This window comes from Anopheles marshallii, chromosome 2 (assembly GCF_943734725.1).
Source record: "Anopheles marshallii chromosome 2, idAnoMarsDA_429_01, whole genome shotgun sequence".
Taxonomy (NCBI): Eukaryota; Metazoa; Arthropoda; class Insecta; order Diptera; family Culicidae; genus Anopheles; species Anopheles marshallii.
Window position 1 is genome coordinate 12,558,782 of NC_071326.1, and position 21,581 is coordinate 12,580,362.

At 47.0% G+C, this 21,581-nt stretch overlaps 4 protein-coding genes across 4 annotated transcripts; 2 read left to right on the forward strand and 2 right to left on the reverse strand.

Moving 5' to 3' along the window:
* Positions 1-937: 937 nt before the first annotated feature.
* Positions 938-4,100, reverse strand: LOC128707404 (protein AF-9). Its single transcript, XM_053802356.1, has 2 exons — positions 3,920-4,100; positions 938-3,849 (listed from the first exon to the last, which is right to left on the reverse strand). Exons 1-2 carry the CDS (start codon positions 4,098-4,100, stop codon positions 938-940), a joined length of 3,093 nt encoding a protein of 1,030 aa, XP_053658331.1.
* A 2,314-nt stretch (positions 4,101-6,414) lies between these two features.
* On the forward strand, positions 6,415-6,798 carry LOC128707241 (cytochrome c oxidase assembly protein COX16 homolog, mitochondrial). The gene is made up of 2 exons (XM_053802192.1): positions 6,415-6,536; positions 6,606-6,798. Exons 1-2 carry the CDS (start codon positions 6,415-6,417, stop codon positions 6,796-6,798), a joined length of 315 nt encoding a protein of 104 aa, XP_053658167.1.
* A 476-nt stretch (positions 6,799-7,274) lies between these two features.
* On the reverse strand, positions 7,275-10,121 carry LOC128719964 (BLOC-2 complex member HPS5 homolog). Its single transcript, XM_053813606.1, has 4 exons — positions 10,029-10,121; positions 9,560-9,949; positions 9,351-9,497; positions 7,275-9,278 (listed from the first exon to the last, which is right to left on the reverse strand). Exons 1-4 carry the CDS (start codon positions 10,119-10,121, stop codon positions 7,275-7,277), a joined length of 2,634 nt encoding a protein of 877 aa, XP_053669581.1.
* Positions 10,122-11,282: 1,161 nt separating this feature from the next.
* LOC128719338 (E3 SUMO-protein ligase RanBP2) lies at positions 11,283-20,659 on the forward strand. Its single transcript, XM_053812962.1, has 7 exons — positions 11,283-11,351; positions 11,763-12,947; positions 13,021-18,012; positions 18,075-18,217; positions 18,298-19,184; positions 19,261-20,277; positions 20,352-20,659. Exons 1-7 carry the CDS (start codon positions 11,283-11,285, stop codon positions 20,657-20,659), a joined length of 8,601 nt encoding a protein of 2,866 aa, XP_053668937.1.
* Positions 20,660-21,581: the final 922 nt, after the last annotated feature.

Genomic DNA, 21,581 nt, shown 5'->3' on the forward strand with positions numbered 1-21,581 from the left:
TTTTTTATGTACTGCCATCCAATGTTTGTTAAAGAACAACAAATAACATAAAAAAGTATGGTAAGCAACGGAATGCTTCTTTTGCGCATAGAAACATATCGAAAGCTCAAATACAAGTCATACATATACCCTTAACAGCACAACAACAAATGGCTTCCCTTTCTCACAGTTCCTAATAATTCCGAATTTTCCTCTATCATTCGACGTTTTCTTCCGCATTACACGATTCCTTTTCCTCCACCCTATTGGGAGCATTTAGGGCAGTCAGCCAGACTTATGCTTTAGGTGACAAATGTTCTTGCGTTGTGTCGAAGTGCACCACAGCGTACTGGATTGAAATCTTGTGTTATTTGTGCTCTCCTTTTCATTTTCGTGTGTTAAGCAACAGCGTCTGCTCTGGTATGGATATTTCTGGTCAACACGTTATCGATGCACAGTTTGTCACATTTCATAATAGTTCGTCGATTAAAAACACAGTTAACGGAGCGATAACGATTGAATTGATTCCAGCGAAAACCATCACCGGAAAACCTATATGCAAACACATTGATCTACCTACAACTTTTCAAACTAATGCCATAGGCGGTGTAGTGCGGACACTTTCCGGTGATTAAAATACCGCCAAAATAAAAAGAGGAGAAAAGCTCGTACGGTATACAACATAGTAGCCGCTGGCCGGTTCATTGCTCCAAAATCACCGCCTGCTGTATACAGATATTCGTATCTCTCTCGTTGGCCTGCTTACGATGGAGCACGTCGTCGTGACGTGGTCCAGTCAACAATTGTTCTCCAGGATATTCGGTCCCTGGCTGCAGTTTCCCATCCATGCAGACTCCCGGTTTCCGTCAGGTTGACAGATATGACATATATTCGTATGAATGATGTATTCGTCCCGGCTGGAAAGCTGCTTACAACCCGCTTGGCCCGTTGTCTATTGTCAGGAGGTGGCGAAAAAGTTCTGCAATCGCCGCACCGTCATAAGGTCCAACGCGCAGAGATCGAAATCAAAGGTAGCGCTCGTAATTTCGTAACATCCCGTTGCCGCTATCATCTCCACCACACGCTGCAGTTCCGTGTTGTCCTGGAGCGTCATTATTTTCTGCTGCAGATCTTTCAGCTCCAGCATGTAGTCACCGGTAAGCGAGACGGCAGCCGCATTGGTCCCCACCATACCAGAACCACCGACGCTTGTTCCACTTCCGCCGAGATTACTACACGAACTGGTACCATTATCATCCGGCGCGGAACCTCCACCACCGATCGATTGCTTGAAATTGTTGTTATTGTTGTTATTGTTCAGTGGGTGGTCCATTGTGTCCAGGCCCGTGGCTTTACCAGCTGCCGCCGAACCAAGATGCGGATGTTCCTCCTTCTTTGGTATTTTTGTCGGTGGTTCCATTAAACTGTTGGACGATGCAGGTGGAGACGGTGGCGAGGGACTGCGCCGTTCTCTGGAAAAGCCTGTTATCGTCGTGGTAAGCTCAGCGGCACTGTCTTTTGTTTTCTCTACATCTACGTCCTTGTTTTTTCGCTTCCGTCTTTTAATCGGTTCACCAACGTTGGAACTGCTGTCCTTCGTCTCGACCGGTGGAGTAGCGGCGGAACCGCTTTGTCCTCTAGAGCTTTTATCCTTTTTGCCTTTATGGTGATGGTATTTTTCGCCAGATTCGGCCGTCCTACTACCTGACCCCGTTGTGCCGGATGAAGTTGCCGACGGTGGTCTTTGCTGGTGGGACGAAGATGACCCACCACCGGCCGGTAACAAGTCCGCTATACTGCTGTTCGACGCTTCCGAATCTTTTTCGGTCGGCAAAGTTGACGGAGCGCGGCTATTATCGCCACCACCGGTACCACCGGTGGTCACTGCATCCGATTCATTCGAATTCTCTTCACCACTGCCTGGTCCGGTTGCTGGTTCAACCGGTGTGCTCGATTTCACAACTTGCGAACCAGCAGCCTGCCGTGCACCAGTTGCGGTACCGGAGAAAAGATGGCCCGTGGACGTGGACTTGTCCCGATCGTGTCCAGTCGGTTTCGCTGACGACTCGCTGCCGGTGTTGTTGAGTGATTTACTTTTTCCCACACCGGTACTATCCATACCGCCTCCAAGATTTTCGCGCGTAGGTGTCAAATAGTTTGACCCTTTGCCAAGGCCCGCATCAACCCCACCGGTAGGTTTGTCCTTATCTTTTCTATCCTTTTTATCCTTTCCTACGGAAGATCGGTCCTTCTCTTTGTCCTTCGTTTTGTCTTTCTTTTTGTGTTTGTGCTTTCGTGCTTCATCCTTTTCCCGATCCTTGTCCAGCTTTTCGGATGCCTTAACAGAAGGCACCGTTGTTAAGGTACTTCCAGCAGGGTCCGGTTTGGAAATGGAGTCGCCTGCATTTTGATGGATTTTTTTATCCTTTGGGTACCCGCCACTGGTGGCGGCAGCAGAATTTAAAGTGTTGGAAGATTCACGAGCGGACGTGGATGCTTTACCAGTCGTCCCATCTTTGACCAGATCATGCGAAGCTGCAGTATTGTTGGAGCTAGTCTTGCTTCCAGAATTAGAGGAAGAGGATAACTTCCCACTTCCCAGCGAGGCTGGTTCCCCTTTCGATAAGCCAGGGCCCGAAGCAAAATTCGCGTTTGTTTGCATCTTCTGTTGCGTTTCACCGCTTCGATCTACCTTTCGCTGGTTGGACGATTCGGTGGTACGTTCCTTATCCTTGTCATAGCTTTTCTTCTCCTTTTTGCTGCTTTTTTTCTCCTTCTCGCTAGCGCTCCTTTTACTGTCGGAGCTTTTACTCCCGGATGGACCACCGGATCCGGTGGACACTCCACTACCAGGTATATTAGGAACTGTAGAATTGCTACTGTTGTTGCTTACGCTATTATTGCTATTTGTGCTGCTAGTGCTAGACCGCTTTGGGCTGGCTGTTACGGTTGGCCGCTTCATAGATGCGGAGGAGGTCAGTGATTGTTGTGAGTTGCTGTTACCTCCTACGCCGCTACTACCAGTACCGGAAATACTGTTCATCGTATTCTTATCTCTGCCACCTTTATCGCGCTCCTTCGAATGACTTTTATCTTTCTTGTCCTTGCTGTGCTTTTCCTCCGCCAGCCCAATGCCTCCCGCCACCGATAGCGACGCGGAGTTGGACGATTTTTTGCTTTCTTTGTTGGGACTCGAGTGTTTGTGCTTCGAGGAGGATGATTTATCTTTATCCTTCGCTGCAGAATTCGATGAACCAGACATGGATGAGGACGTGGAAGAGTTGGTAATCGCCGTCCTAGAGTCAGACGAAGGTTTCTGACCGGACTGTGCTTTACCACTAACGCTACTACCACCCACCGGTGATGTTTTGCTGGTAGACGATTGCTTCGGATCAGGTGATACTTTGCTGTTACCACTGCCGCCACTTGATTTGTGGGAAAATGGTGATCCAAACAGTTCCGCAAACTGTCCTTTCGTATCATCGACTGAGGAGGATGTTTTCGATTTAGATTTTTTGTCCTGCGACGAACTGCTGCTTGACGATCGTTCCGCGCCGGCACTAGTGCCACCACTGTTGTGACTACTGCTGCCACGGTTGCTTTTGTAATCATTGCTGACGCTATTACCGGAACTACCGGTGCTGCTTCCTGATATGAGTAATCCGCCACCCTTTAGCAACTTTCGCCGAAACTCGTCCGACGGATGATGAAACACGTACTCTTCGCGCTGATTTTTGGCCGGAGTCAGATCGAGATCGTAGTTGTACACTGTCTTTTTCGGATCATCGCGATTTTTGAAGTAAATTTCCACCGGCAGTATGAAACCGGCATACCCGGCTTCCTTCACCAAGTACGGAGGTTCTTTGAAAACTAAAAAAAAAATATACATTTGATTATTTTTTTTCGTTTGTTTCAGTTCGGTTTCTTTGGGCTTCCTTACCTCGTTTCGGTTTCGGGAAGGATTCGTGCAGATTGAAGACCACCTTGTCAACGAAGTGGCTAATATCATTCCCGTCTAAACCGCGAACAAATAACTCCCAATCGTGCGTGTAACCTTCTGCCGTTGGTCTACTTTTGACCGAGGCCACATGACCAATTTCGAAACAGATCTTCACCGACATGGCAGAATAGTAGGCACCGTAGCCTCCAGCTTCCACGTGTTCACGGTTAAAAACAACGAAAATAAATAAAATCCCTTTGTATCGCGTGTTCCTGCAAGGAGAAAGACAAATATTGATTTTTACAACTAATAAACAAATACATTTTTACTGAAGTTGAAATTGTATGTCCAAAAATCCTTTTCGAAAAACGAAACGAAACAAAACGCATCCAAATAGTCTATAAAGGCGTCATGCGTTTATGTACGTACATCAATACAGCATTACCGCGGAAGGAACATGTATCCTTGTGCCTACATATGCAGTTCATTCCTTGAAAGGAAGGAAGAAACACGGCACACTTAGTTTTCTAGTGGTAAAAAATCGATATTCTCTCCTCACTGCAGCTGCATGTTGGGAAGCAAAGCAACCCAGAGCAAACGGGCAATACCAATCCCAGGTATGGTGTCTCTACAAATCCTGCGCTTTTCAACGCGTTTGTGTGGTTGGGGCACCGGTCCGAATAGGTAAAAATGCATCAAAATGTTGCATACCGTAGTGGTATGATTGAATATGAAAAGGTGCATTACTTGAATGATGCTCATTTGCATGCTCTTCGATGGAATCCACTATTCTGCATTTATCAACGGGTATAAACATCAACAATGCCAGATTTATTTTATCCGAATATTCGTGTTATTTATATAACATATCAGCAGGTTCCATACTCCCTTATTCTGCGAATTTAAACCTTGTTGGTATTTCCTTGCTCAACAAACAGCACTGCATCTTGCTGTTAGTACAGAACATACTTTCAATTTGTTAAAAGTTTTCCAAAACCACACATTCTTTCTGATTCAGTCTAAAAACAACATGTTTGTTCGGGCGTGCTGCAAGGGGCTAATGAATTACCGTATTTTTCTATCGTGATAATGATTAGATTGCCATATGTTAAACCGCAAAACAAACTTGGTACGTGCTCGTGTACAGTAAAACTTTAAATGGTTTCGCCACGCTAGACAACTGTCCCGATCAGGAACAACATCGACGGTATTTAGCTGAAAATCAGTATCCTAATGAGTATGCACATTAACAACACCATACCGTACAGGTACCGTCAATTTTGTTTGGCGACATGATTGATTGTGCTACTTTGATACAGCTTTTGAGTTTAGGCTACGCAGTATGTCGAATGTAAGAAGCGATTAATGAACTAACGTAAAAACACATTTTAGCTCACCTAAATACCGTTTGAATGGCCTTTAGTGCCACTTATGCTATTCCTTCTGTAGGCAAACTTTTTCGTAGTTTGTTTTGCTTACAATTGCATCTAGTTCTGTGGCTTACACACACACACACACACCTACAACTCACACAGCGGCTATAGTACGAATATTTTTCACACTGGGTTCCCTTTACGTTTGCCGTTTTCCCTCACACAATTTCACTGGTATAGGCGGACAATCTGGAAACTGTAAACTGGAACAGTGCACTTCCAATAGTACGGCCACCGGTTCAGTACTTTTCTGCAATTCGGTTATATTTTACCCGATGGTGCCGATATCCTGCGCAAACGGACCGAACTGGGGGAAAACACTTTGACACCAACTCGGACGCGCTACCGTGTTCCCGTGAAAACCTACGTTTTCACTTGGCATCGATCACCACACCTGAGCACGAAGGAAGATGGTTAGATATGGGCACGCTGGCCACAAACTTCCCCCGGTAGAATCGAGCGCGTTTGTCTACTGGATGTAGTTGAACGTTTTGAAATCTACTTTACACTTGCAAACACCAAAATGTCCTGTGTAATCGGTTAGCGCGAGTATGTTGCCTTACTTATTTCTTGGCACACCGTCTCGAAGAGTTCGATGTTAAAAAAATTGTTCTCCGACCGTGGCCGACGTGATGTGCTTGGAAAGGTGGGGGCGCAAACGCAGTGTGACAGTGACATTTTTGCGCCCGATTGAGATACAGATTTTGTTTGGGTAGCCCGATATGGGACCGGTATGGACCGGGCAACGTGAACTGTAAATTGGAAGGAATTAATAAACATTCTTTCGATTTATTAAAATACATACTTACAAGATTTCTACCAATCTTTCTACATATCTGAAAAGAATTGCGCGTCTCAATTCAAAGCGAAGTAAAGAAGTAGAGATACTAAACTATGTTTATTATGACAATTTTCACTGTCAAACGAGTGCGTAGTGGAAAAAAACATGATTACAAAATATTACCGCTAGTACGGGCGGCACAAAGTACATATTGCCGAAAACGAATTAGATTTTTGGCGAGTAGTAAACAAATTCGAGTTTTTGTAAAAGCTGCAGGTACCATGAACTCGTTACAGCAAAAGTTTCTGTACTATAGTAGACGAAAATCGTTTCGATACGGTGTCCCTTTTTTGCTGCTGATTATAGGCGGTTCATTCGGTTTGCAACAGTTTGCACAGCTTAGGTAAGCGAAGTTAGTACGAACATATCGCCTATATATTATGCATGTTATTCTTTCTTTATATTTGGATAGGTACACTTTTTCCAAGAAAGGATCCTTAACGAGACAGGAAGCGGAAAAGTTCGGCATTAACATGAAGAAGGAGGAGGACGTCACCCTCGAAGGCGAGTACGAAAAGGTGAAGAAGCTAGATATTGAGCATTGGGATAACATACGAGGCCCGCGACCATGGGAAGAAACAACCACAACTAGTGGGCAGCACTGATGGATGGAACAAGAGCCAAAGAGTCATCAAATGCATCCTTGCTACAGCTGTGCTAAGAAAATTATGTTGTTTCCATAAAAAATACGTTTTATTACCCCGAAATTTATTCAACGGTTTATGTTTTTTGTCCAATAAAATATTTGGCATTATTAAAGTTGTTGTTAGTTGCATTTCTTTGCTAAATATTGGCTAGGTGGTGGTGCATGTTGAAGCTTACAAATACCCCATATTAGGGTTCGTTTTTCACCTTTCATTAAGCCGAATAAACTAGACAAAACGGCAGCAGCAAAGCAACTATTCGGCGGGTGGCAATGGCAAGCATATACATATAAGTACGAATAACGCCAGCGTTACGTGTACACGGGGCACATCTTTCGCTACCGTCCACAAGCGTGAGCCCATCGGCAATTATTTCAAATAAACAAAAGGTAAGCTTGTTTCCTTCTATTGGGGGTTAACCGTTATTCATTGCTATCTTAATTTGCTTCAAGCAGCAAACATCGAATGTAGAAGCTGGGAGCAATCGCTCCCCGAGGAATGTTGTCCGCGTAATGCCGAACCAAATTTAACAGTTCGAGTGGTGACCTGAAGTGCGATAGTGCAACACCTAGCAAATAGTTCCACTGTCGGAACAGAGATTCGATTTCTTTTTCTGCAACCAACCTGTCGCCGTCGAGCAGCGTGGTTACTGTATTGTCGCGTTGTAGCATATTCTTCTCACACGGTCGTGCGCACGGTTTATCACAGCTCAAGCAGATCATCTCGTATCGTTGATGATAAGCTGCAACTAACTCAAACAGCTTCCTCCAGTGGTCCACCTGGAAGGGAAGCTCACCAGCTGCTCGTTCAAATAGCTCCCGATCGGCCAAGTTCCAAACGCATGCTACCACCTTATCCTCGCGCCGATCTTGAATGTAGTAACGGGTGATCGTACGCCACAAGTAAGGAACTTGTTTTACCATCGCGAAACACTCGTCGTACTCCTTGCGAGACCAATAGTACTGCATCAGGCTGGTTCCTATCTCCTGGTAATGGCACGTTGTTGTCGCCTCCAGATAATACCCACACTCCGAACATTTCATCAAACCGCTCAAACATGCCCGATCGTTAGGTTCCGTCGTGTTGCACAGAATGAATCCATTCTTAATAAACTGCCGCGAGTCGGTGTCGATTTCCCACAGCAACTCCGGTTTCAGATAGTTAAAGTATATACGCACACACTTAACGCGCGCGTTCATTTCCTCATTTTCCTCCATTAGATTTTCCAACTTGCGCAATAAACGCACTATCGATTCCGTGTCGTAATCGTCAAATATTTTCGCGTATCGATCAGCAAAGTTCAGATTGCTAATGATGGACGATCGGAAAATTAGGTATAGGTTCCGCACCGTCGCATCGTCTTCCGACGTTTCGTACCCATCGAGCAGTGAGGTGGAAAATTTCTTTTTCCCTTGCAGCTTCATCCCATCACCGTTGGGCATTGGGCCGAGTGTTTGACCGGTGCGGGTGCGTACCAGTTCTTCGATCATATCATCGCATTCTAAATCTTCTTCCGCTTCTGCTTCAATGCCAAACTCGGCCAGCAGTGCATGTCCATTTCCGTTCGTGAACACGTTCGAACGGCTCGGTTCATAGATCTTCGTTAGGTTGAGTGTTTTCGGTCGCACTGGGGTACTGTTTTGTGTATTGTGCTGCTGATGTTGCTCGTATCCCATAAACATTTGCTTAATGTTACGCCCATACTTGCCACGAACGACTGATACAAGCGCTTCCTTAATGGTTGCTTCCGTGGATAGCAGTAAAGGGCTTTCCTTCCCGTTCAGTTGCTTCCCATTGTTGTTCAGCATGCTGTCGAGAATATACACACCTTGCTTTTGCTTTCGCGATTCTAGTATTGGTTGCAGGGGTGAAGTATTATACGAGCTGCGATCATCTGCACCAGATGATGACTGTGGGTCCTCGTCACCTTCGATTTCGACACGCATTTGAAACACTCGGTTCTCCCCGGTAAGCAGATAGATCCACTCATCTACTACCGCCACGTGAGTAATGTCCGTGAACTCATCGGTGCGCAAAACAATCCTCGACTGGAGAGGATCAATTATCAACAGCTGACAGCGATCGTGCACCAACAGAAGTTGCCGACGAATTGAATAGAGCACCTGGAACGGCACAACCATCATCGTACCATCGGTCGAATTTTCAGTTGATCCAACCAAATCTAGTTTGGATTCTTGCAAACACTGCAACTCCCTATGGCGTCGATTAGCAGCTGCTTGTTTAAACTGATGAGTGCGAATCACGTTTCCCTCGAGATCCGCTTCCCAAAGACGACTACCGGGCCGTGAGCAAAATATCCGAACATCCTCCTCATCGACGATCATGAGTGGAGGAGAAGGAGTTGTAGAGCCGACATTACTATTTGGTTGTGCAATTACAAAGGATGCCCCGTACTGTCCGTCTCTTGGTCGGTTACCGATCTGCAATTGAACCCATAACGAATAGCCATTATCGCAGAGTATGCGAGTTAACGAACAGTTTGGCTTTCTTACCTGTTTAAATTCCTCTCTCGCGGTATTACAAAGGACACACTTCGAAAGTGTGGATACCAACAACAGATCTTTGTAGCGATCGATTTGTACTATACGATTGTCGAGCAACAGCACTGGATGCAGACTTATGTTGAGGATGTTTCGACCCTGGAACGCATTAGTAAAACTATATTAGACAATTTATACAAATCAGTTTGTTCGTTACTTACCATGAACAAGGAAAATTGTATCAGCGATACAACACCCCGTGAGTCGCCACAGTACAGCTCCTTATCGTCCTCCGTCCAGCAAAAGCTGGTTACGAAAGCGGGTTCAGCCATTTCGAGCGGTTGCCCATCACCGTCGGTGGTTGACGCAAGTTCGGTACTAAGGATCTCCTTAACGTGCGGTGGTTCCAGCTCCAACAGTACACCAATTGATCCAGTTTGGTTGCCAACGGCGATCTGCTTTTCATTGTGCGATATAGACACCTTCCCGATGGTGCCCAATTGACTAGGAAAGATGGCTAGAAAGCTAGTCGACAGGCGATCGTACAGATAAAGACTTCCGGAATTGGCCCCAAAGACGAAGTACTTCGGTGAACAATCGAAACAGGTGAACTGTAAAAAGCAGAGTAGGTACAACGGTAAAGAACAGAACAGCAAGAATGTAGGTCATTCAAACGGTGGGTAGAAGTACCTTAATGCGACTGTTGTTTCTAAACGGTTGATTAACGAACGCCGAGAGTTCTGCCCTGTCTCGCAGTGCGTATTGCTTGTTCGCTGCATCCATCGTACTAGAGGATCCGAACGAAGTTTACGGCGTTTGATGTTTCCTTGAACCGTGCGTTTGGTGTTATTTTGATAAGAACAGCAAACGGCAATGATGACTGCCGTTCAACTGTGTCGTACCGTGCAGGCAGCACATGGAATGATGTTCATGGTTCACGAATGCTCGACCATTGCTATTACCCTACCCCATCCTAATGCCGAATCAAATAGTTTTTTAAGAATAACATTTTGTAACTATCGAACAATTCCAAACAAATGACACACTGATCAGACACTGCTGTGTTACTACTCCAAATAAGGATAGATTGCTTCGGTGAATGAGAAGGATTAAGGCTAAACACTGATCAACAGTTGCGCGAAACACAACGTGGATTAGGCGTCACTGCCGAGGGGTATCGATTCGGAGAGAAATCAATTTTGTTGAATGTTACGAAGAATGCAAATAATTAAACACGGGCAAGGAAAAATTCTGTTCTGCACAACTGTCAAACTGTTATCAATCATCCGTTGCAAAATGCAACCAATTGTCAAGGAATGCAAGTGCAACCACCGCGATTTATAGAGGCAATGAAATCCAAGGTGGGCTTCGCAGTACAGCTACCCACATAACATTCTTAACACACAGTCAACTCTCTACATATTGCATATTGCTGCAGATTGTGGCTAAATACGGTAACATTACGAAAGATAAACAAATATATTATTATAAACTTTTTCGTGTCTTTGAAACAAAACATTGGCAAAATGCAGATAATTCCAGAAGCGAAATGTCATCCCCGAGGGGGGTTTCACTTTATGTCAAAATGCTCGGTTCGACCTTACCGTGCATATGTAAATCTTGAGCAGTAACCTCAACCGGCGCCTATTTTCGCGAAGGAAGAAGCTGTAACTCGTTCTAGTGAAAAAATACTTTACCAAGAAAAGGCGTCTATTATCCGCTTCTACCGAACGGACAGTGAATTTTCGTTCTACTACACATTCTGCATTCGGTGTGCATGGTGGAAGTGCAAGTAATTTCCTAAGAAAAGCGATAATTTGGTTGAAAATTTTGCTCATACACAGCTGTGTCAATTTGCGTCGTGTCGTTGCCGTGAACGTTCTCTGCGCGGCTTGATGCTTTCAGTCTGTTGAGAAATCGGAAGATAATCGATTGAAAAAAAAAATGTTCTCGACTAAAAAGGATATTGATCGGCATGTGAAAACGTCTCTAAACAAGCTGCCGGAAAACGAGGTAAGGTTGGTTCATGCAGGCAGGCGTCTTTCGGAGAGACCTCTATACATTTTTTGCGCTTTTTTTTTCTTTGAAAAGTTACTGTTACAATGTTGAGTAGATTGAATTTTCTAGCAATAAGAGTGAAATTCAATGTTTGCCAGGCATTTGTGTGTTTGGTCGATTTATATCAAACACGAGCAACGATATAAGCAGTGCTACAAAGCAGATAGTTGCGGTATATATACGCGCATTACCGTGGAGGCAAAGTATTGAGGTTAGGTAAATTGCATTGAGGCAGTAGAAGCTTGGTGTCAATTCCACCGCTCGGCTAATTGATCGATATATTCATGGTCAAAGGAAAATAAAAATGCGTAATACGTTCCGCCAACATGATTCTACTGTTTTCCATTGCACGCAATCTAATTTCAGCGCTATCTTCGCGGGCTGGCAGTAGCGAGACAGTACTTTAAGCTGAGTGAATATGCGAGCGCGGAGCATTGGCTTTCCTGTTACCTGTCGGTGCAGGAAGATAGCGCCCCCGCACACAAACTGCTTGGTCAGTGCTATGAAAAGCAAAAAAAGTTCGATCGGGCCATTACCTCCTACCAACGTTCGCTCCAGCTCGATTCGAAGCAAACCGGTCTGATAACGGACGTGTGCAATCTGTTGCTGATGGACGACAATCTGTCCAAGCACCTGTCCAAGGCGAAGCACTGGTGTGATTTGGCCGAATCGGAGCGCATCAACCATGAGGCGGTACTCAACCTGAAGCTAAAGGTAGCCAACAAAGACGCCACCACTGACAACAAGCTCGTAAAGGACATCATACTAAAGGAAATTTTGGCCCGACCGTTGGATCCGTTGTTACGCGTTCGGCTAGTGGATCATTTTCTTGACGAGAAAAAGCTCGACGAAGCGTTCAAGTATTGTTTCGAGCTGGAGATGAAATTTTGCGAGCCTTTCATGCAATCAAGCGAATGGACAAACGGCGCAGCGAACATGCTGTCCAAATACTCCGAATCGTCCGGCTCCGATGGTACGGGGCATCAGAGGCACTGGAACTATTATCTGCTGCAGGCGCTCGTGCTGGACCGGCAGATTTACTTAAACCTGCTAGCCGATTCCACGATGGAAACGATCAAGCGAAGTAATCTGAAGGAGATAGCACAAAAATTGTTCAAGCTCGACCAAACCTTGCAACAGGTTGCGGAGAAAGGTCGCAATGCAGCTCCGCAAAAGCAGATGGCAGATGTGTATCTGCGACACTATCGGGGTCAATTTCTTCTCTACTCAGCTTCATTGCTGTTTAAAGGCGCGCAAGATCAGTCCAGTGCAGGGCGGGCAAAGGATACGAGCAAAAAGTGTCTAGCATTGTTGCTGATGGCTTACCAATGTGGTGTTCCCAATCCGGACGAACCGTGGTTAAAGCAGAGCAGTGAAATGGCACGCAATTTGTTGGGATTTTGGAACAAACAGGCGGCATTCCGGTGCTGCCAGGCCGGCAGTACGATACTGTCGTGTGTTGAGGAGGGCGCAGATGTGTCCGTGTTGGCTCAAATACAAAACGTAACCGAGACAAAGGTGTGGACAACGGCGGATGATGTCGTAAATCAGGTATAATGAGGATCACTTGCTCCGTGTGCAGTGTATTGTTAATATACTTTTTTTGGTTTTCTATTTTTATTAGATTCGCCAGCTATGTTCAGAACCTGGATGGCGCCAAAATGTGTCACGCGCACTTTATTCCTTCGGCGACATATCATCTAAATCTGCAGCCGGGGCTTATTTTGTGAAAGACGGTGTGGCTTTCGGTGAACCGCAGTACGTGCTGCCTAAACGCGAACAAGTCAATCTGTATGTAGAATTCGCCCAATCGCTGTATCCTTCCTCGCTGCCATATCTCGTATATCTAGGCCTCGTAATTGGGACGGACAATTTAGCCGAGTTTCGGTGCAATGCGTTTCCACGGTTGAACTTTTCCACCAACAACCTTGACAACTGTAATCTGGAAACGTTGAACCAGCTGGATATGGATTCGTTCCTGTACTGTTCCGTTCTGGTTGCGCAGAGCAACTTGGATAATAAACGCCCAATTACCCAGCAACAGGGTCGGCCGGCGTTTCTACCGGCGGCAAATCTTACTCCGCTACTGTGTGAGGACAACAAGATCGATTGGTGGAGTGCAGCGTACAATTTGATCAAGAGCAGCACAGCTAAGGACGCTGCAAACAGTGTAGCCGAGCAACGACAACTCTTGCAGCATGGTTTACAAGCGATTCGCGGCACCGGCGCCCCGCTAAGCGATGTTATTGTGTTGTTGAAGTTGGGCCAAGTACTGGTGCAACGGGCAAGTGCATCGAAGTTGGTCACACCTGAGGAACGACGTTACATTGAGAGCCGCAGTGAGTCCGTGTACCGTGCGGGCGTGCTGCTGTGGAAGATGCGCAACGAATCATCGTACGCTGGTGGCATGGAATCGCACGGTAGTTCTGTTGGTTACGGTTCCGAAATGTTCTTCAAGTATGGTGTAAAGTCTTACGATTGTCAACAGGAGGCGGTCAAGCTGGCGGAATCAGCCATCACGTTCCTGGCATCGGTTTATTTCAAGCGCGGTAGATATGAAGAGTTTACGCAAGACTTCAGCAGTATTCCGCTGCCGTTTGCTGCATATTTCCGCGCGGAAGCTTTCAAAAAGCTGGACGAATCGAACAAGACGCCACTGAAGGCAAAGAAGTTCTACTCAGAGCGGGCTCGTGAATGCATCCGTCAAACGCAGCGCTACCTGGAGTTGCCGTACGTGGAGCGTAACCATCCGCTTAATTACGTTGTGCAGAGCGAGATGAAACGTATGTCGTTTGCAAACGATTCATTTGACGGAAGTTTGAACACATCGGCCAACGGTGGCGTTGGAGTGAGTGGTGACGAGAGTGATCATTTCCAGTCTTTCACATCATCCTCCATGACAAACGCTGGGCTTGCGAGCGCTGGCGGAACGGGTGGTGCTTCGTTATCGCGCAGCATTACGGAGCGCGATGCGGCCACCGCGACGGCTGCCGCATCGATGTGCTTGGCGAAAACGAACGATCTTGAGATACTTATGCGCCAGATAATGGAAACGCTAACGTTTGTTAAGGAGGACGTGTTGGGAATTCGCAACGACGTTGGCGACATGCAGGACCGTTTGGTAAAGATCGAAGAAAACATGTTCCGCAAGCCAACGGAGACGCAGGCAGGAGGGAATGGTGCGGCAACATCGACACCGTTGGCAAACGAATCGGCGACGGTTAGTGCAGCAGCTGCCGCAGCGGCTATGCAAGCGATGAACGATTTGTACATGGATGAGTTCCAGAATTCCGCCTCGGCACTAGCGTACCAGCATGCCGCTGCTGCAGCAGCAGCTGCTGTTCGCACGCCGGTCATGGGTGGTGTTGGAATGGCACCATCGCAGCAAACTGGCTCCAGTATACCGTACCACAATCTGTACGGTGCCAATGCGTATCCCAATTATCTGTCGCAACATCAGGCCCAGCAGCATCAGCCGATGTTAACCCCTCGCGGACACCCGATGGCCGGAGCGATGGGAGCTTCCCCAATGCATACTAATGCCGCCTATCAGCATCATCCGGATAGTCTTTTGGTATCTGCCGCTGGATCTCCTGCTGCCGGTGGTTACCAGCTTCCGGCCTTCCAGCAAACTGTCCTACCAACACAATCCGAATCTCAGATTTCGATGATGCATTCTACGCCGACAATGTCGCAAATTACGACACCAGCATTGTCCATTGCTGCCAAATCCGCCAACAGTGGTGCAAACCTTTCGATCGAGCAATCGCTCCAGACACCGGCTCTCCTTAGCAGTTGGAATAACACTTATAACAATACGTTCAATGCTCCTACTTCCACACCGTCCGTGTCAAATGTTCTGCCCTCGTATCTATCATCAAGTACAGAGGCGAAAGGTGGTGCACCGGTGAACGTGGTCATTACCAGCTCGGATCCGTTACCACCTCCGCCAAGCGTTAACAGCTCTACCCTTGCAACAGGTTCGGCAGTACAACCAACGTACAGCGTTACCATACCACCGCAACACATTAAACACAGCAATACCGGTGGCAGCATCGGTCAGGGAACAACGGGCAATAATAACGCGCCAAAACCGGACGCTGCTCAGTCCGTAACCGTTAACACGAAATTCCCGATGCCTTCGATCTTGCTGGCTGGCGGAGGAGGAACGTCATCGGGTGATAAATCCGTTGCTCCCGCGGCACTTACCTCTTCATACTTCGCTAACATGATTTCCCCGGCCAAGGCGGCAAACGATGCGAATCAGGCCGCTGAAGAAGACGACGATGACGATAGGAACGTATCCGGTGGCGTTGAGTACGATCCGCGTCCGGACTTCCAGCCGATCATTCCGCTGCCCGACGAAATTGTGGTGCGTACGGGTGAGGAAGATGAAGAGCAAATTTTCAGCGGCCGTTCGAAGCTGCTCCGTCTGGTTGAGCGCGAATGGAAAGAGCGTGGTTTGGGCGAACTGAAGATACTACGCTCGAAGGCAGATCCGAGCAAATATCGCATTGTGATGCGCCGTGAACAGGTGCACAAGATTTGCGCCAATCATTACATCACACCCGAGCTGATCATCAAACCAATGGAGAAGCGCAAGGAATGTTACATTTGGGCGGCGATGGACTTTGCCGATGAGGAGCCGAGAAAGGAATCGTTCTGTGCTCGATTTGGCACTGCAGCTTTAGCGAACGAGTTCTATAATGCGTTCATCACCGCGCGAGACGAGGTAACACGTCTGCGGGCTGATGGTGGCCATCAACAGAGCACGGCTTCAGCCGCTCCACCGGCAACAACGGGAAGCTTTGCGTTTAGCAGCACTCCAAAGTCGTCGGCATCAAGCACTACACCGGCGTCGGCATCGTCTACCGTACCGAAACCTTTCGGAGAGTTCACATTTGCAAAGAACTACACACCACCGCCGGTGGTTAGCACTAAAACGGGCTCGAAAACAATGGATGCCCCTACGGCGCCAACTGTCGTTAACGATGATAAACCGAGCCCGTTCTCGTCCTTCACATTCAAAGCGCAAACTCAAACGGGCAATGCAGGATCCGGCTCTGTTCCATTCGGCAATATTTTTGGGGCACTGTCGGGTGTGTCTCTCGGTTTCGAAGAGCGTGATTTCGCGTGTGTCCACGAAGCTAACGTAAACGGTTTGAAGCGTAAGGAAAAGGAGTCTGGCATGTGGATGGATTGTGCAGTCAGCAATGGACAAATGAGGCTGCTCACTTTCGCGGAAACCGTGCGTCTGCTAATGCGAAACAGTGAAAGACCTACCACTGTCTATTTAAACCACGTCTTAAGCAAGGATGTACAGATTAAAGCTACGGACAAAAACGCTTGCAGTTGGACCGTCCCAAAAGATGCTGCGTATCCCACAACAGGAGGACCGATTAGTTTTATGGCGCTTTTCAAAACCACTGACGATCGCGATCGTTTCTTAACGGCCGCACATAAATGCTTCACCAGTGCATCTGCCTCAGCCCCTGCTGCTCAGCCAACTTCTAGCTTTGGTTTCGGCGATCTGTTCAAACCGAAGTCTGGAAGCTGGGAATGTCCCGGATGTTACTTGAGCAATAAGGCCGATGCAACTCAATGCGCCGCGTGCAATGAACCGCGCGACCCAACGAAGAAAGACGATCAAAAAAAAGCTACATTGTCCGGAGGATTGTTCGGTAATCTTGCTCCACCGAAGGAAGGAGGCAATAAATTTACGTTCGGTATGCCTCCATCCACGGTAACGGTAACACCGATTACGTTCGGGTCTGCTAATGCTGCTACTGTCGCTAGCGGAGGTGCAAAAAAACCGCAAGAACAACCAATTAAGCCTATCCCGGCTCCTACTTCAACACCGGCAAAAAGTGGCACTACCGGTTCCGGTGGATTTGGCGAACAATTCAAACCGAAGCCGGGTTCATGGAATTGTAATGATTGCTATCTCTCGAACGGAGCAGACGTGTTGTACTGTTTAAGCTGCGAAAATCCTAAGGATGATACGGTTCCGAAGAAGTCAGCAGGCGGAGCATCTTCTGCCGGCGGGCTGCTGAAGGCGGCCGAAACAATGCCCCAAATTAGTTTTGCTGCAGGTGGTGGTTTCACTTTTGGCGTACCGCCTGTAACAGCCTCTAATGTCACTACCGGATCGGTGGTAACAGTGACAGTCGCTAGTACAACTACCACGCCCAGCCTTTCGCAACAACCAATTTTTGGAGGAGGATTTTCGTTCGGAAGTCCGTTGAAACCACTACAAAACACAGCTGCAAACTCAGCTACAGCAAGCACTGTCGTTGCTACACCGGAGAAACCCGTTTTCAAATTCGAACTACCCACACCAGCGGGGGGACTCTCGTTCGGCTCGAAGCTAACACCGAGCACAGCGTCAAAGACCGTCGGAAGCGGTGATGGACAAGGCACCGCCACATCAGCAATTAGCATGCTGGATCCACCAGAAAAAGCAACCTTTGGGTTCGTATTCAAGCCAAAATCCCCTGGCCGTACGCTCAGTGGCGATGGGGATGGAGTTGAGGATGATGGCGCCGCCGGTGAAAACAGTGTTACGGAGGAGGAAAACAATACCTATTTTGCACCCGTTATTCCTCTACCGGATAAGGTAAGTGTTGGGGTGTGTTCCAGGCATGTGCGCACGTTCTCATATGTTGTTTTATGTTTCAGGTCGAGGTAAAAACTGGTGAAGAGGACGAGCATGTGTTGTACGCTCACCGAGCCAAACTTTATCGATTTATTTGCTCTGAATGGAAGGAGCGTGGCATCGGTGATGTGAAGATCCTAAAACACAAAGTAACGGATAAGCTGAGGTAAGCCACAAGCCCTTATTAACCCGTGGAATTGATCGTTTACTGATTATCATTCCCTTTGTTGTGTGTCTTTGCTTTAGAGTGGTAATGCGGCGTGAGCAGGTACTAAAGATTTGTCTTAATCATGCACTCACCGATGACATTTGCTACACGAAAAAGGACGATAAGTCATGGCAGTTCGTGGCAAACGACTTCTCCGAGGGCAACTTCGAGATCATGAACTTCTGTTTGCGCTTTAAATCTAGTGACATTGCGCAAGAATTTCGGGACGCGATAACAGACGCGCTAAGCGGAAAATTGAACCTTTCTACGGTGGGTGCGCAGGATGACACGAAAATCACATCACCAACGCTTAACGACACCACGATCACGTCTACCAGCTCACCGATCGGAGCATTAAACTTTTCCAAACTGAGCGACATTTCACTAACCGAGCGCGAAACGGCTCAGAAACTGAAGTTGCCGGAGAACTTTTTCGAATGTTCGTCAACTCCCTGTGCCGGTTGTCGTGGTTGTGATTCGGATGCTTTCGTTTTTCCGACCATTGGAGTGAAGCAGCTGGTGGCGGCCGAAACCGAGGAAGCGCCCCTACCGATCGATATTAAAACCGTGAAACCGTTACCTCCTATGGCGCTGATGAGTAGTTCACCGAAGAAGGTATCATTTGCAGCGACGGCTCCGGTTCAACCTTCGGAAATGTTCGGTGGAGATAATGCAACCAAGACAAATGCAACGGTACCAGCTGCTCCCGTGGCTGGTTTGTTCTCGGGTTTATCGTTTAAAGTGCCCTCGGTTACTGGTGGTGGTACTGCCGTTAGTGCGACCAATACATTCTTGTCCGCTGAACAAAAGTCATCATCTTCGCCGTTCATGTCTGCAACGTCCATTTTCGGCGGTGGACAACCATCCTCCACAACGACGGATCAAACACCTACGAGCGGTTCAAATACAAAGTTTGCTTTTGGAAGTAAGTAATCTATGTATATGATTCGTTTTATCGTGAGGATAGTATTTACACTTTCTGTATGCGTCTCTTTTTTTAGCTTCTACTGCGATCGGATCTGCTGCTTCCGGGGGATCGATCTTTTCCGCATCACTTAATACTACACCGAAAACATCGTTCGTTACGCCCCCTGCTAGTAGTACGCTTGGAACCGGTGCGCAAGTAACATCTACCACGGTTGATGATAAAAAAGACTCCCAAACCCTTGTTGCTACCGCTAAACAAGCTAGCAGCAGTCCTCTGTTGCAACCCGCATCCCTTACTACAACCCCGTCATCAGTTAAACCGGTGGTAGAAGGAACAGGAAAATTCTTTGGATCATCGGTCAGTGGCTTCGGTTCAGGTGGTGGTTTCGGGTCAACAGGCGGTGGTACGAACTTTTTCTCCGGGGGTAACATTTTTGGTTCGAGCACGAATACCACCAACACTTCGACGACAAACAGTACCAGCGGTAGTAACACCACACCAGTAAATGCTACTGGTAATACGACTCCTTTCGGCAGTGTCGCCTTTGGTGATGTTGGTTCAACTCCGCCCGTGTTTGGTGGTGGCAGTGGCTTCACTTTCGGCAGCTTAGCCAAACAAACTACGCTACCTGTTGGCAACAGTGCCGTGAACAACAGTAGCGATGCTCCATCAATTTTCAAAATGGATGACAGTGTAAGCTTTGCGACGCTGGCTAGCAGTAATAGTCCGGCTTTTAGCAATGTGACGAAGCAGACGGAAGACGGTACCAAACCGGCTGGAGGATTCGTGGGGCTAACCGTGAAGGAAGATTTCTTTTCGCGCTCTGCTTCGGCCAAGCTAAACAGCAGTACGGATGGAGGAGCTAACAATACGGAGACGAGCAACGGCAATGTGCAAGACGGAACGACGGGTGGTGAAGATGGCGCAACCGGTGGTGGAGATGAGAATTATGATCCGTACTATGCACCCGTCATTCAACTACCAGACGAGATCGAAGTGCGCACGGGCGAAGAGGAGGAAACAAAGCTCTTTGGTGAACGTGCCAAGCTGTATCGATATGATTCGGCCACGAAGGAATGGAAAGAACGAGGTAAGTTCGACCAACTAGGACCAACTGTGCAGCACCCAATGGGTAAATTTTTTATGTTTGATCCATTTTTATAGGTGTCGGTGAACTGAAAATTTTACACCATCCAGTGCGAAACACCTATCGATTGCTGTTACGCCGTGAACAAATTTTCAAACTCGTGCTGAACCATGCCATCACTGGAGATCTTGCCGTTACGCCGATGAACAATTCCGACAAAGCTTTCGTTTGGGGTGCCATGAATCATGCCGAATCGCCCGGCCAGCTGGAACAGTTGGCTGCTCGCTTCAAGAACGAAAGTCTGGCGTCCGAATTCCGCAGCACGTTGGAGAAGTGTCAGGAAAAATTGCGCTCCCGGTCAGACCTTGAGCCGGATCAAGATTAATTACAATGGTTCTATTAAGACGAAACGTTCGGACGTTATCTACATGTTCCGTGTGTTACTTGGTTAGTTACATTTCTAGCGCGTTGCGTGCCGCAAAATTCTAGACTCAAATCCACCCAACGCACGGTTACGCTGAAACACTACTATAATTATTTTACCTATATTCTTTTCCGGCTATTGGTATTCAGTAGTTGTGTGAGTTTTTTTTTAAATAATGTGTATTTGTTTGAGCAATGGTTAGATATCCTGTAAAGGGCGTTATTCATACGGATAGAGGTGATGCGAGATATCAAATTGTTCGAAGTTGGCACGGTTTTTGTTTAGGAAGAGTAACAGAGCATCATTTACATTGTATTTCTAAATCCCCGGTAACCGATGCGTATAGATTGTTACAGGTTACAGCAACGAATTGAAAAGAGCAGCAAAGAACAAAATCAACTACAAATAAATAAAGCATTAATAATTAAAGACAAAAAACGTAATAATGTTGTTTTACTCTTTGAAATATCGAATTGCTAATTTCTCAAATTCATGGGAAGTTGGAGTTCGGAAGCAAAAAGAAAGAATTGAAAATGGCGCTTACTGTGATGTGATGGGTATGAGATCAAGGTATATTCTTACTAATTCCTGCGCGCCGCCACACATGCGAAACCTGTACGTTGTCAAGGAAATGTCAAAACATAACCCACACATCAATGCCTCACCGTGGGCTTCACTCACACAGGCAAACGAAAGAAACGCTCAATTTCGCTCTGCTCGTGTTTTCTAGTGAAAATGCCTGTAGCACTGACACAAGCACAGTGCGGCGTAGTTGGATGGATAAAGTCAAGCATATCGCATCATTCTACTCTATTCAGCGTTCATCACTAGCGTTGTCCAGGAGCGAATGTGTACAAATTCGTCGTAAAGGTAGCTATACAGT

Bases quoted from the DNA above. Each gene is read 5' to 3' on its own strand.
- LOC128707404 (XM_053802356.1), bottom strand. From the start codon at position 4,100: ATGTCGGTGAAGATCTGTTTCGAAATTGGTCATGTGGCCTCGGTCAAA. The intron at 3,850-3,919 runs GTAAGGAAGCCC...TTTTTTTTTTAG, and splicing joins CTTCCCGAAACCGAAACGAG to TTTTCAAAGAACCTCCGTAC.
- LOC128707241 (XM_053802192.1), top strand. From the start codon at position 6,415: ATGAACTCGTTACAGCAAAAGTTTCTGTACTATAGTAGACGAAAATCG. The intron at 6,537-6,605 runs GTAAGCGAAGTT...ATATTTGGATAG, and splicing joins CAACAGTTTGCACAGCTTAG to GTACACTTTTTCCAAGAAAG.
- LOC128719964 (XM_053813606.1), bottom strand. From the start codon at position 10,121: ATGGATGCAGCGAACAAGCAATACGCACTGCGAGACAGGGCAGAACTC. The intron at 9,498-9,559 runs GTAAGTAACGAA...AATGCGTTCCAG, and splicing joins TACAATTTTCCTTGTTCATG to GGTCGAAACATCCTCAACAT. The intron at 9,279-9,350 runs GTAAGAAAGCCA...GTTCAATTGCAG, and splicing joins CGAGAGAGGAATTTAAACAG to ATCGGTAACCGACCAAGAGA.
- LOC128719338 (XM_053812962.1), top strand. From the start codon at position 11,283: ATGTTCTCGACTAAAAAGGATATTGATCGGCATGTGAAAACGTCTCTA. The intron at 11,352-11,762 runs GTAAGGTTGGTT...ATCTAATTTCAG, and splicing joins ACAAGCTGCCGGAAAACGAG to CGCTATCTTCGCGGGCTGGC. The intron at 18,013-18,074 runs GTAAGTGTTGGG...TTTATGTTTCAG, and splicing joins TTATTCCTCTACCGGATAAG to GTCGAGGTAAAAACTGGTGA.